The following is a 13,845-nucleotide window of genomic DNA, read 5'->3' as shown; positions in this document are numbered from 1 at the left end:
CAGGCCTCTGTTACAATACAGACCTCTGTTACAATACAGACATAGACCTCTTTTACAATACAGACCTCTGTTACAATACAGACCTCTGTTACAATACAGTCCTATGTTACAATACAGACATAGACCTCTGTTACAATACAGACCTCTGTTACAATACAGACCTCTGTTACAGTACAGGAATCTGTTACAATACAGACCTCTGTTACAATACAGACATAGACCTCTGTTACAATACAGACCTCTTTTACAATACAGACCTCTGTTACAATACAGACCTCTGTTACAATACAAACCACTGCTACAATACAGACCTCTGTTACAATACATACCTCTGTTACAATACAAACCACTGCTACAATACAGACCTAGACCTCTTTTACAATACAGACCTCTGTTACAATACAGACCTCTGTTACAGTACAGGCCTCTGTTACAATACAGACCTCTGTTACAATACAGACCTATACCTCTTTTACAATACAGACCTCTTTTACAATACAGACCTCTGTTACAATACAGACCTCTGTTACAATACAGACCTCTGTTACAATACAGACAAAGACCTCTGTTACAATACAGACCTCTGTTACAATACAGACCTATGTTACAATACAGATATAGACATCTGTTACAATACAGACCTCTGTTACAATACAGACCTCTGTTACAGTACAGGAATCTGTTACAATACAGACCTCTGTTACAATACAGACATAGACCTCTGTTACAATACAGACCTCTGTTACAATACAGACCTCTTTTACAATACAGACCTCTGTTACAATACAGACCTCTGTTACAATACAAACCACTGCTACAATACAGACCTCTGTTACAATACAGACCTCTGTTACAATACAAACCACTGCTACAATACAGACCTAGACCTCTTTTACAATACAGACCTCTTTTACAATACAGACCTCTGTTACAATACAGACCTCTGTTACAATACAGACCTCTGTTACAATACAGACAAAGACCTCTGTTACAATACAGACCTCTTTTACAATACAGACCTCTGTTACAATACAGACCTCTGTTACAGTACAGGCATCTGTTACAGTACAGACCTCTGTTACAATACAGACATAGACCTCTGCTATAATATTCTCTCTCTCTCTTGCCTGCTCCACTCACCCTCTGCCTCTCTGTAAAACCCTCCTCTGTTTGATCCACACACACACACGTGCACACATTTGTGTAAGTACACACACACACACACAAGTGTGTAGGTAATCACAAAAGCAGTGGGTGTTGTTGGGACCTGCAGCGTTGCCTCAGTAATTAGAACCCATTGTTTTAAAGTGCCTTTAAAAGCTTCCCCGGTTTCAAAGCGCCGCAGTCGCGTTTAGTTTTTTTTCTGTGTTCATGCAAAAGGATGTTTTGTGTTTACCCCATCTTCCTAATGCATTTAACTGGTCCCAAAAGATGCCGACTATAAAAAGGACATCATCAAATGATTTTTAGAGTGTTGTTGTTTTCGCTGTGTGATATCATTGCATGCTCTGAGGAGTTGCTAAAGACATCAGTAAGCATGACTGGGTGACTTTTTGTAATGATAGAACTTCACACAGTCTCTCATCATACATAGGCCCCAAGGGCAGAGACAGAGGTCCCATAACCAGTACAGCAGTACGGTATTCCCACTCCTGAGCCAAGCCGAGCTGTACTCCACCAGCCTGGTTACACATCCACCATGGTCTTAAGAACCATGCTGAAAGGACAATGTGAAAAGAAGATATCTGAGCCAGCCCAGTATGATTTGGATCAGCATGATGGTGTGAAAAAGGGTACAGTATTTAGTACTGTAGATATATCCCACAGCCACTGACCTACAGTAATACCATTTTCACTCAACTGAGCCAAGCTGAGCCAATCCAATCTGTACTGCACTGGCCTGGTTACAGTATGCACAGTGTGAAAAGGCTACGGTAGTATTCAATATATTCCACCACAGCAGCAACAGGCCTACAGTACAGTACTGTAGATGTCTATACTGCATGGCGAAACCCTGGACCAGATGGTCTCTGCCATACAGATGCTGTAGAGACTCAAGCACACCAAGTACCAATGGATTAGTGCTGTGCCCCTTGACCTTTGACCGAGTCTGTGTTTCGGCCCACAGGAGACGAAATGTTGATCTTTGACCTCCAGAGTCTTGCCACCCTGGCAGCAGCCCGTGCCTTGGAACTGGGTGCCCAGGAGGCTAGCGGGGCGGGCGCCGGGCGGCCCTGCCCGGCCCGCAAGACCCTCAACCTGCGCAGGAAATGCAGCTGGACACCTCGCCACGAACCGGTAGAGTACAACTATACTGTGTCCTGACGTTCTATTTAGCATTAGAACAGAATGCAGTACATTCTAAAAAATACATTAGAAGGAATTTTAAATGGTTGACTGTACACTTTGATTTTAGACTGTTAGTTTAATAGCATGTATAAGCATTTATAAGCAATTATAAGCATGTATAATACTTTATGAAGCATTTCTAAACACTTTGGCATCCCTCATGATTTCATTATGCGTCTACATCTGCATCTCTTGCTGTTTGGGGTTTTAGGCTGGGTATCTGTAAAGCACTTTGTGACAACTAATGATGTAAAAGGGGCTTCATAAAATACATTTGATTGATTGATTAGTATTGTGAACGTTCAGGCGTGCCCGGCCAAGGGTGCCATGGAGAGGATGGAGGGTCCGGAGCTGGCCATGCGGGTGAAACTGGCAGAGCTCCAGAGGCGCTACAAAGAGAAACAGAGGGAGTTAGCCAAGCTACAGAGGAAGCATGACCACCAGTAAGATACAACATGTCCTTTACTATCCTCCTATACATTATCCTTCAACATGTCATTTACTATCCTCCTATACATTATCCTTCAACATGTCATTTACTATCCTCCTATACATTATCCCTCAACATGTCCTGTACTATCTTCCTATACATTATCATTCACCATGTCATTTACTATCCTCCTATACATTATCCTTCAACACGTCCTGTACTATCTTCCTATACATTATCATTCAACGTGTCAGTTACTATCCTCCTATACATTATCCTTCAACATGTCCTTTACTATCCTCCTATACATTATCCCTCAACATGTCCTGTACTATCTTCCTATACATTATCATTCACCATGTCATTTACTATCCTCCTATACATTATCCTTCAACACGTCCTGTACTATCTTCCTATACATTATCATTCAACGTGTCAGTTACTATCCTCCTATACTTTATCCTTCAACATGTGCTTTACTATACTCCTATACATTACCGTCACCTCTTTGGAAATAAGTGTTTTAACTCTCATGTGTTATCCTATGGAATCAAAACCTTGTTAAAACATTTAATGAAATCAAACTCTCCTTTACCTACGACTACCTCCTAGTCTCACGTTGTGATACTTCCTTAGTCTCCTAATCTCTCCTTTAACTGATTTCTAAAAGCAGCCCACAAAACAAACTGAAGCCATGACAACACACTCCCTTTCTATCTCATGAAGGATTCCCTCTTTCCTTCTCAAGTTTATCCGGTCCTGTGCTCAAATACAGTATCTTATTGTACTCATGAGTGTTTGTGTGTGTGTGTCTACAGGAAGGACGAAACGCCTCGCAGCCCTGCTCGTAGAGGACCGGGGCGGCCCAGGAAACGTAAATCAACCCCCACCGCTGGCCCAGGCTCCTCCACTGAGACACAGAGAAAAGTCAAGTGAGTGTGTGTGTGTGTGTGTCGTAAGGCTGATCTCCCTCTCTGCCTGACCGTAGCCCAAACACACTGATAAGCCTCCTACATATCACTGCAATCCAGGAGACTCATGCCATCGACAGGAAATGGGAGAACCCAGCTGACCCCTTCAAGGAAGTCCAGTTTAACCTAATCTTAACCTAATCAGCACAGAGACTGAATTGTATTACAGTTTAATCCACGTCGGTGGTGGTGTGTGTGTGTGTGTGTGTGGGGTCGCCTCCTTCCTTACCCTGTTTGTGCGCGTGTGGATGTTTTAAGTGTATGCTTCCATTTCAGGATGTTGCCTGTATAGTGTGTGTGTGTAGTGTGTGTGTGTGTGTGTAGTGTGTGTGTATGTGTGGTTGTGTGTGTTGTGTCCGTCCACATACTGTCTGTGAGTGCCTCTGTGTGACTGTGTTCCATTGTATGCCTCTGTCCATGTGTCTCAGCCAGTTTCCGCCCAGCTAATTTAAAACCTGAATGGCATTACTGTGGGCCAGAGGGGGGCCAGGAGGGCTGGGGGGCCAGAGGGGGCCAGGAGGGCTGGGGGGCCAGAGGGGGGCCAGGAGGGCTGGGGGGCCAGAGGGGGCCAGGAGGGCTGGGGGGCCAGAGGGGGCCAGGAGGGCTGGGGGGCCAGAGGGGGCCAGGAGGGCTGGGGGGCCAGAGGGGGGCCAGGAGGGCTGGGGGGCCAGATTGGGGGCAGGAGGACTGGGGGGCCAGAGGAGTCTAGGGGTTGTCTGGGGTGCGCTGGGGAGCTGAGAGCGGTGGAAGGGGGCTGGTGGGGGTTGTAATTAGAGTCCTGTGAATTCTCCTGTAATCTGCCCCGGCTCCAGGAATGGGACATGGCCTGTTATTAAGCCCAGGGGGTCAGGAGGGGTCAGGAGGGGACCGGGTCGGTCACACAGGGCCGTACAGCCGCCAAGACACACTGACATCAGAGGGGGCGTGTGTGTGTGGGGGGGGGGGGGGGTTGTGTGTGTGTACAGCCCGGGGGGGGGGGGGGGGGTGTTGTGTGTGTGTACAGCCCATTGCTCTCAATTTATCTCACAAATTATAGTCACATGCATTGGTTGAAGCACAATGTTAAATTCAAATCTCCCTACCATCATATCTAAGCCAATATGACACCAATGTCGATGAGAATTTGCAAGTCAGCTTGATTGAAGGTACACAACACACTACCGCCTCTCGTCATTAGCCGTCTGTCCGTTACCAAGAACCACTATACCTGATTTTTGACAAGTCGTTAGCATTAGGGTCGTCAGACTTTTTTTCTCTCCTAAAATTAGCTCAAATTCTAGATGTCGGATCAAAAGGGGACCATTAGACTTAGATCTGTTTGGACTGAATACGTTTGTAGGTGCAAGAGTTTTTACTATATTCGCAATTTATTGCTCTCACGCGCACATTTGTGCCCAATAAAAACCAACAATGTGCTACCTTTTTGTAGCATTTCTGACAATGCTAACATATTTTCAGCCGAATCTCAGAGTTCTAAAACCGGGTCGAGCAACTTGGTTGCTGCGCAACAGTAGCAGCTAGCTAGTAGAAGGCTAGCAGCTGTAGCTAGCTAGCTAACGCCAGTTGGATGAGAAGCAAAAGGAAGGTAGCTAGCTAGCTAGGTATATTTGGCTATGGAAGGTTTTTCATATGGCTGAAGTCATCTGTGTAAACTGCTGGCTTGGACACTTGTGTGTAATCAGAGCACAATCAAATAAGCTGTATATATATATATATATATATATATATATATATATATATATATATATATATATATATATAGCATTAGGCTGTATGTATTTTTTGACATAGTCCTATTGTAAATGTGTATTATTGTAGCATCATCATCTGTATTGCAAAAATAAATACAAATACACAATAACTTTAAGCTACATTGTCATTTGAGGTAATGAACTGTCCGTTGTTCAGCACAGCAATTGATAAAACAGGACCATGTTTGAAAAACAATATTACACAGGTAAGCTAATGGTTACAGAAATCAGGAATGTAGACAGGCTCTATAGACGTCTATGTCTATATGAGTGACTGTGATGAACATACCACCTCCTGTTGTTCTGTTGAGTACCTACTGACCCAAAAATATATTATGAAATATATTTATTTTTCAATTACATGTATTGTTAAAATAAAGGTTTAACATTACCATATTACTACAAGGCAAAACAGCTCACTCAATCAACCCTGATGATGTTGTAAGTATAAAAGCAAAACTTGCTTTCATATAATAAAAAAAGCTTTAAAAGGTAGTGGAATGGGTTAATGTCTTAGTGTGGGGTGGGAAGGATGCAATACATTACCTTGTATGTGGTACAAGTCACATTATTGTGGGAGCACGTCCCCTAAGAGTATGAATTAGGCTGTTTGAGAAGGTTTGAATCCTAAGCAACCTGCATACACATAGTTGGAAGTACAATAGACCAACGAAGCTATTGTAGTAGGTCAAAGCTGTGTGCTGAAAAACCTTGGTAGAGCATGAGTTAAGTAGGCATTGTGGTGATCATGTGGATTTCCTTTCTTTTTCGGCTTGAGACCAATCCCTACTTCTCACTTAAAACATAGTTTTTTTGTTTTTAATAAATAAATGGGTAGCTCGTAATTGTTATCCAAATTCTGAAATAAAATATTAATAATACATGAATATAAATAATTAATCTGGATGTGGGTGTTATTGCTCGTCCCCAGGGAAACACAGAAACTAAAAAAGGTTCCCACAAACATCAGCCGCCCATATCTTTATTTTACTATGTCGTTGTGTAAATGCTCATTGGTGGTATCCAGATTGGAGCGTGTGTGCCTGTGTCATTGTGTGTGTGTCATTGTGTTTGTGTGCTTGTGTGTGCATGTATACATCTATGTGTGCATCCATGTGTGTGTGCGTCTACTCGCGTGTGTGTACATCTGTGTGTGTGTGTGTGTCTCTGTGTTGTCAATTTTCAATTAGTGCTGTCATCAGTGTCCATATGGAAGCCTTGGAGGGGCTTAGTGCCACCCCTGAGCAGCCAACAGTTATTTTCCCTCTCTCCCATTTCTGGGCAGCGTTCCATAGTGCTTCCAGCTCTCCCACTGCGATGTCACCTCCACTCTCCTTCCGCCTGTGTACCCCTGCCCCCTTCCCTCACATTCTCCCCTCCAGTCCTCCCCTCCCCCACCCCTCGCCCAACACTGATGCCCTGTGACAGTGACACCAGAAATGAAAGGGCGGCAGGGCCTACAGCGAAGGGATGGGTGGGGGGGTGGAAGGATGGATGGATGGGGGGAGGGAGGGAGGGGGAGATGGAGGGGGGGAAGAAGGGGTCTCGGTCCAGCAGTGGCCGGCATGACTGGTCTCCAGTTACAGTAAGGTCTCCATGACTGGTCTCCAGCTATAGTAAGGTCTCCATGACTGGCCTCCAGCTATAGTAAGGTCTCCATGACTGGTCTCCAGCTATAGTAAGGTCTCCATGACTGGTCTCCAGCTATAGTAAGGTCTCCATGACTGGTCTCCAGTTATAGTAAGGTCTCCATGACTGGTCTCCAGTTACAGTAAGGTCTCCATGACTGGTCTCCAGTTATAGTAAGGTCTCCATGACTGGTCTCCAGCTATAGTAAGGTCTCCATGACTGGTCTCCAGTTATAGTAAGGTCTCCATGACTGGTCTCCAGTTATAGTAAGATCTCCATGACTGGTCTCCAGTTATAGTAAGGTCTCCATGACTGGTCTCCAGTTATAGTAAGGTCTCCATGACTGGTCTCCAGTTATAGTAAGGTCTCCATGACTGGTCTCCAGCTATAGTAAGGTCTCCATGACTGGTCTCCAGCTATAGTAAGGTCTCCATGACTGGTCTCCAGTTATAGTAAGGTCTCCATGACTGGTCTCCAGTTATAGTAAGGTCTCCATGACTGGTCTCCAGTTATAGTAAGGTCTCCATGACTGGTCTCCAGTTATAGTAAGGTCTCCATGACTGGTCTCCAGTTATAGTAAGGTCTCCATGACTGGTCTCCAGTTATAGTAAGGTCTCCATGACTGGTCTCCAGTTATAGTAAGGTCTCCATGACTGGTCTCCAGTTATAGTAAGGTCTCCATGACTGGTCTCCAGCTATAGTAAGGTCTCCATGACTGGCCTCCAGCTATAGTAAGGTCTCCATGACTGGTCTCCAGTTATAGTAAGGTCTCCATGACTGGTCTCCAGTTATAGTAAGGTCTCCATGACTGGTCTCCAGCTATAGTAAGGTCTCCATGACTGGTCTCCAGTTATAGTAAGGTCTCCATGACTGGTCTCCAGCTATAGTAAGGTCTCCATGACTGGTCTCCAGTTATAGTAAGGTCTCCATGACTGGTCTCCAGTTATAGTAAGGTCTCCATGACTGGTCTCCAGTTATAGTAAGGTCTCCATGACTGGTCTCCAGCTATAGTAAGGTCTCCATGACTGGTCTCCAGTTATAGTAAGGTCTCCATGACTGGTCTCCAGTTATAGTAAGGTCTCCATGACTGGTCTCCAGTTATAGTAAGGTCTCCATGACTGGTCTCCAGCTATAGTAAGGTCTCCATGACTGGTCTCCAGTTATAGTAAGGTCTCCATGACTGGTCTCCAGCTATAGTAAGATCTCCATGACTGGTCTCCAGTTATAGTAAGGTCTCCATGACTGGTCTCCAGTTATAGTAAGGTCTCCATGACTGGTCTCCAGCTATAGTAAGGTCTCCATGACTGGTCTCCAGTTATAGTAAGGTCTCCATGACTGGTCTCCAGTTATAGTAAGGTCTCCATGACTGGTCTCCAGTTATAGTAAGGTCTCCATGACTGGTCTCCAGTTATAGTAAGGTCTCCATGACTGGTCTCCAGCTATAGTAAGGTCTCCATGACTGGTCTCCAGTTATAGTAAGGTCTCCATGACTGGTCTCCAGCTATAGTAAGGTAATAATATAATAATAATAATTGGTCATTTAGCAGACGCTCTTATCCAGAGCGACTTACAGGAGCAATTAGGGTTAAGTGCCTTGCTCAAGGGCACATCGACAGATTTTTCACCTAGTCGGCTCGGGGATTAGAACCAGCGACCTTTCGGTTACTGGCACAACGCTCTTAACCACTAAGCTACCTGCCGCCCAAGGTCTCCATGACTGGTCTCCAGCTATAGTAAGGTCTCCATGACTGGTCTCCAGCTATAGTAAGGTCTCCATGACTGGTCTCCAGCTATAGTAAGGTCTCCATGACTGGCCTCCAGCTATAGTAAGGTCTCCATGACTGGTCTCCAGTTATAGTAAGGTCTCCATGACTGGTCTCCAGCTATAGTAAGGTCTCCATGACTGGTCTCCAGCTATAGTAAGGTCTCCATGACTGGTCTCCAGCTATAGTAAGGTCTCCATGACTGGTCTCCAGCTATAGTAAGGTCTCCATGACTGGTCTCCAGCTATAGTAAGGTCTCCATGACTGGTCTCCAGCTATAGTAAGGTCTCCATGACTGGTCTCCAGCTATAGTAAGGTCTCCATGACTGGCCTGCAGCTACAGGAAGGTCTCCATGACTGGCCTGCAGCTACAGGAAGGTGGGTGTTTTTTAATGAGACACGTGCAGACAGGGACAGATTGGCCCAATGTTGTGTTACATTGGAGGGCTATGTAAAACCAATTTCCTTTGGTAGAGTTGCTTGGGCGCTTTGTGTTGCTGGCTGTTCTGATTGGATTGTGTGTGTGTGTGTGTGTGTGTGCGGACGTGCGTGGGTGTATCTGTATCTTTGTGCGTGTTTAACTCTGTGTGTGTGTATGCATGTGTGTGTGCGTGTGTGTGTGCGTGTGTGTACAAACTAGGAGCTGCTAATCAACTGTGCTCTGTCACGTTGTTTGTCAGTGTGTGAGGGAGGGAAGGGGTCGGAGGTGTCCGCCACTCAGGGACAGCTCACACTTCTGCCACCTCTGCCATTCTCCTGTCAGTCACACACACACACAACACACACACACACACACACACACAAACACACACACACACATACACGTACACACACAGACAGCCCTGCGTCACATCTAGTCTACCCCTCTTTCCCTCCCTCCATCACTTTCTCTCCCTCCCTCCATCCATCTCTCTCTCCCTCTCTATCCCTCTCTCTCCCTCCCTCCCTCCATCCCTCTCTCTCTCCCTCTCTATCCCTCTCCCTCCCTCCCTCCATCCCTCTCTCTCTCCCTCTCTATCCCTCTCTCTCCCTCCCTCCCTCCATCCCTCTCTCTCTCCCTCTCTATCCCTCTCTCTCCCTCTCTCTCCCTCTCTCCCTCCCTCCCTCCTTGCTATTACAGATGTACTTCAATGTGCACGTATGAAGTACAAGCACACACACACACACACACACACACACACACACACACACACACAGTCAGTTTGTCACGTTTTTTACCTGGCACATATTACACACACACACATGCACGCACGCACATGCGCTATTCTAGCCTGTGTGTAATGATGTAAACAGAGGACTTACAGCTCAGCGTAATAGATAGTTCCCTTTTAACTCTGAAAGGTTTTGAGCCAGCGATCCACATTCCCGATTAGGCGGGGGGGGAATGCCGCTGCTAGCTTTCCCAGTCAATGTGACTGATGGCATGGCTAAGGCTGTGCACACAGTAGGAGAGGGGAAGTTCATCTTTTGTTTGAGTATGGTCTGGCTCACATCTGTGTGGTCGCCGGGCAGGTTTCCAGGAGGAAATTCAAGGGCATTTTCCCTCTGCTTCTATCCAGCCCTGTGATGTTGCTATTCTGTAGGGGGAAGAGGAGCTGCTAGCCACACTGATATGGAAATGGAAACTGGAGAGCTATGATATTCAACTGCCAGAACAATAGAAGCCGCATACAAATGCAGAACGTGCCTTCAGACCATTCACTGATTCCCTGTATCTTTCAAAGCGTCTCTCTGTGCCGGTATAGGCCAGGGGGAACTCCCTTGATAAAGCATTCCGGCTTCTTATTCCTCCAACAATCCCAGGTTCGCCCCGTTAGATCCCAATTTTTCAAGCGTGCCGGTTTGGGGGTTTGGGAGAACAGGGCTCCGGGGTTTTCTCTTCTTCTGTTCTTCTGTTCATCAGCTATAACAACCCACAGAGAGGTGACTCAACCCCTCATTTTCCCCCTCTGATCTTTCTCTCTTTCATTCCACCACTATTCTTCTTCCTCTCTAATGAATGCGTCTCCTGTGTTTTGACTGGCAGGTCGTTAGGGGCGGGACTTGGCCTGTCGCCCGAGGACCTGCAGGGAGGAGGGGGCGGGGACACCCAGAGGAAGAAGAAGAAGCTGTCCAATCGGGGCTTTGAGCGGCTTGGCGCGGCAGAGGTCAGGGTTCTTTAGTTTTATCTCTTTGTCCTCTATCCCTTCAAAACAGCTACACACTCTGTAGAACACCCTTACAGTTACTCAACTCTTCTCTGAGCCCCTCCATACAGTATTCTACCATTACTGCTATGTAGCCTGCTAGCCTTTGTGTTATACCGTATGCTATGTTAGCCAGTACGAACCAACACTGTTAGCCTAGCCCCGCTAATGCTAGTTGTTGTGTATATATTGTATGTTGTGTGATCTATGTTTACCCTAATAGCCTATATTTTAAATTAAAGTGTGAGGGTTTTGTACACACTCTTTGTTTCTTTTTTTCTTGACACATTTCTAGTCAATAGTACCAGTGGAGGCTGGTGGGAGGAGCTATAGGAGGATGGGCACATTGTAATGGCTGGAATGGTATCAATGGAACGGAGTCAAACATGTGGTTTCCATATATTTTATATGTTTGATACCGTTCCATTAATTCCATTCCAGCCATTACAATGAGCCTGTCTTCCTATAGCTCATCCCACCAGCCTCCACTGATTAGAACCCTTAGGGGAAACTCTAAAGAGTCAAATCCCCAGCTCTCCATGTTAATATATTTTTCATTTGTGGATCTTCTTCTGTTCCTCTGGCCATCTGTGTGCTGAGCTGAGCTATGTCCCTCTGGCTGTCTGTGGGCTGAACTGAGCTCTGTCCCTCTGGCTGTCTGTGGGCTGAACTGAGCTCTGTCCCTCTGGCTGTCTGTGAGCTGAACTGAGCTCTGTCCCTCTGGCTGTCTGTGGGCTGAACTGAGCTCTGTCCCTCTGGCTGTCTGTGAGCTGAACTGAGCTCTGTCCCTCTGGCTGTCTTTGGGCTGAGCTGAGCTCTGTCCCTCTGGCTGTCTGTGAGCTGAACTGAGCTCTGTCCCTCTGGCTGTCTTTGGGCTGAGCTGAGCTCTGTCCCTCTGGCTGTCTTTGGGCTGAGCTGAGCTCTGTCCCTCTGGCTGTCTGTGGGCTGAACTGAGCTTTGTCCCTCTGGCTGTCTGTGTCCGGAAGTGTAAAGGTCTCACTCTCTCTCTTTCTACTCTCACTCTCTCTGTTCTCTCTCAATTTATATTTCTGTTCTCTCTCTCCCTCTCCATCGCTCTCTCATTCTCTCTCGCTCTATTCCTATCTCTTTCTTTCTCTCTTGTCTCTGTTCTGATAGATAAAGGTGCAGGGCAGCAGCAGAAAGAGTGTCCTCCATGGTGTCCTCAGCTCTAAGCTGGCCCGTGACGTGGCTCATCACCACCAGCACCTCAGACAGCACAAGGCCCAGGGCGGGATGGGGGCGGGGCCACGGGATAAGGAGGAGGCGGCCTCTGCGTCTAGTTCCGCCCCCAAGCACCATGGACGTCAAGGCCAAGCCACCTCCAAGGCTGAGTCCCGACGAGTCATCAACGAGTCCGGCGGTCAGAGTGACACTGGTAAGATTCATGATGATTGATTTCATTTGCAACCTTTGGAGTTTTCTCACAATGTTGTGTTTCAGTTATGTGACGGACAGTGACTTTATATAGGCATGTTATTTGTGTCATATGATGTGGAACCACATGGTGGGAGCCACACTTTTTTCTGTATTGGGATAGTGAGTGCATTCCTTATTTTGCCCTGACCTGAGCAGTGACTGGTGTGCTCTGTATGTGTAGGCTATCATAGAGAGAAACACTACCATAGCCCACCTATAATAATTATAATAAAAATAATAATAACAATAATAATATGGCTGCCCTGTAGTTAAGTTATTAGACAGACAATGTCCGTTCTAGTGTTGTAATTCTCTCTATGGTGTGTACCGATCTGAGTCACGGCACAAATATAACCGGCCGGCGGGTGCTATACTCATACTCTATGTGTGTCCTCCCTCTCTCAGCAGCCAGTGGAGACAGCGGCGGCCAGGAGGGCTGGACGGGGACCCCGCTGATGATGCGTGGGGGCAGGAGGAAGGGGATGGGGATGGGGGGAGCTCTGGGGGTCCAGGGGTCCACACGGCTGCAGCAGCCCAGAGCCAGGAACCAGGAAGCCATGGAGGAGGGACAGACCACCCACGCAGAGAGTGAATCCTCCGACCAGGGTGAGTGGGCTGAGGTGTCTGGGTGGAGGGGGGGGGGACAGGGAAAGAGGGGTGAGTAGGGGTCAGGGTGAGTGGGAGAGGTGAGAGTGGGTTATGGAGACAGGGACTGATAAGGTTGGGTGAGTGGAACAGGGAAACGGGGTGAGTGGGGTAGGGAAACGGGGACTGATAAGGTTGGGTGAGTGGGGCAGGGAAACGGGGACTGATAAGGTTGGGTGAGTGGGACAGGGAAACGGGGACAGATAAGGTTGGGTGAGTGGGACAGGGAAACGGGGACAGATAAGGTTGGGTGAGTGGGACAGGGAAACGGGGACAGATAAGGTTGGGTGAGTGGGACAGGGAAACGGGGACAGATAAGGTTGGGTGAGTGGGACAGGGAAACGGGGACAGATAAGGTTGGGTGAGTGGGACAGGGGAACAAGGGGTGAGTTGGACAGGGAGGCAGGGTGAGTGGGACAGGGAGATAGGGGGTGAGTGGGACAGGGTGACGGGGTGAGTGGGACAGGGAGACGGGGTGAGTGGGACAGGGAGACAGGGGGTGAGTGGGACAGGGAGACGGGGAGACGGGGTGAGTGGGACAGGGAGACGGGGTGAGTGGGACAGGGAAACAGGGTGAGTGTTCAGGTGGGGTGTGAGAGATTCCTGTCCTACCGGCAAGCTCTCTTCTCCAGCCAGGTCAGGTACACAGGCACACTATACGCTTCACTCAACACACTATACCCT

The 13,845-nt window shown here is 47.2% G+C and overlaps 1 protein-coding gene across 1 annotated transcript in view; it reads left to right on the top strand.

Annotated features, from left to right (window-relative positions):
* bahcc1a (BAH domain and coiled-coil containing 1a) overlaps window positions 1-13,845 on the top strand; it is a gene marked incomplete at its 5' end in the record, with an annotated part of 54,497 nt that overhangs the window by 22,459 nt on the left and 18,193 nt on the right. The window contains 6 exons of the mRNA XM_084144782.1: window positions 2,129-2,298; window positions 2,656-2,792; window positions 3,598-3,711; window positions 10,920-11,040; window positions 12,217-12,475; window positions 12,922-13,122. Of these exons, the coding sequence (XP_084000908.1) occupies window positions 2,129-2,298; window positions 2,656-2,792; window positions 3,598-3,711; window positions 10,920-11,040; window positions 12,217-12,475; window positions 12,922-13,122 (1,002 nt within the window). The remainder of the gene's footprint in view (window positions 1-2,128; window positions 2,299-2,655; window positions 2,793-3,597; window positions 3,712-10,919; window positions 11,041-12,216; window positions 12,476-12,921; window positions 13,123-13,845) is intronic.

The sequence above is a fragment of the Coregonus lavaretus genome, assembly GCF_964263955.1.
Source record: "Coregonus lavaretus genome assembly, chromosome: 28".
Taxonomy (NCBI): Eukaryota; Metazoa; Chordata; class Actinopteri; order Salmoniformes; family Salmonidae; genus Coregonus; species Coregonus lavaretus.
The sequence above is the reverse complement of the archived record's forward strand: the minus strand, read 5'-3'. Positions and strand labels throughout refer to the sequence as shown.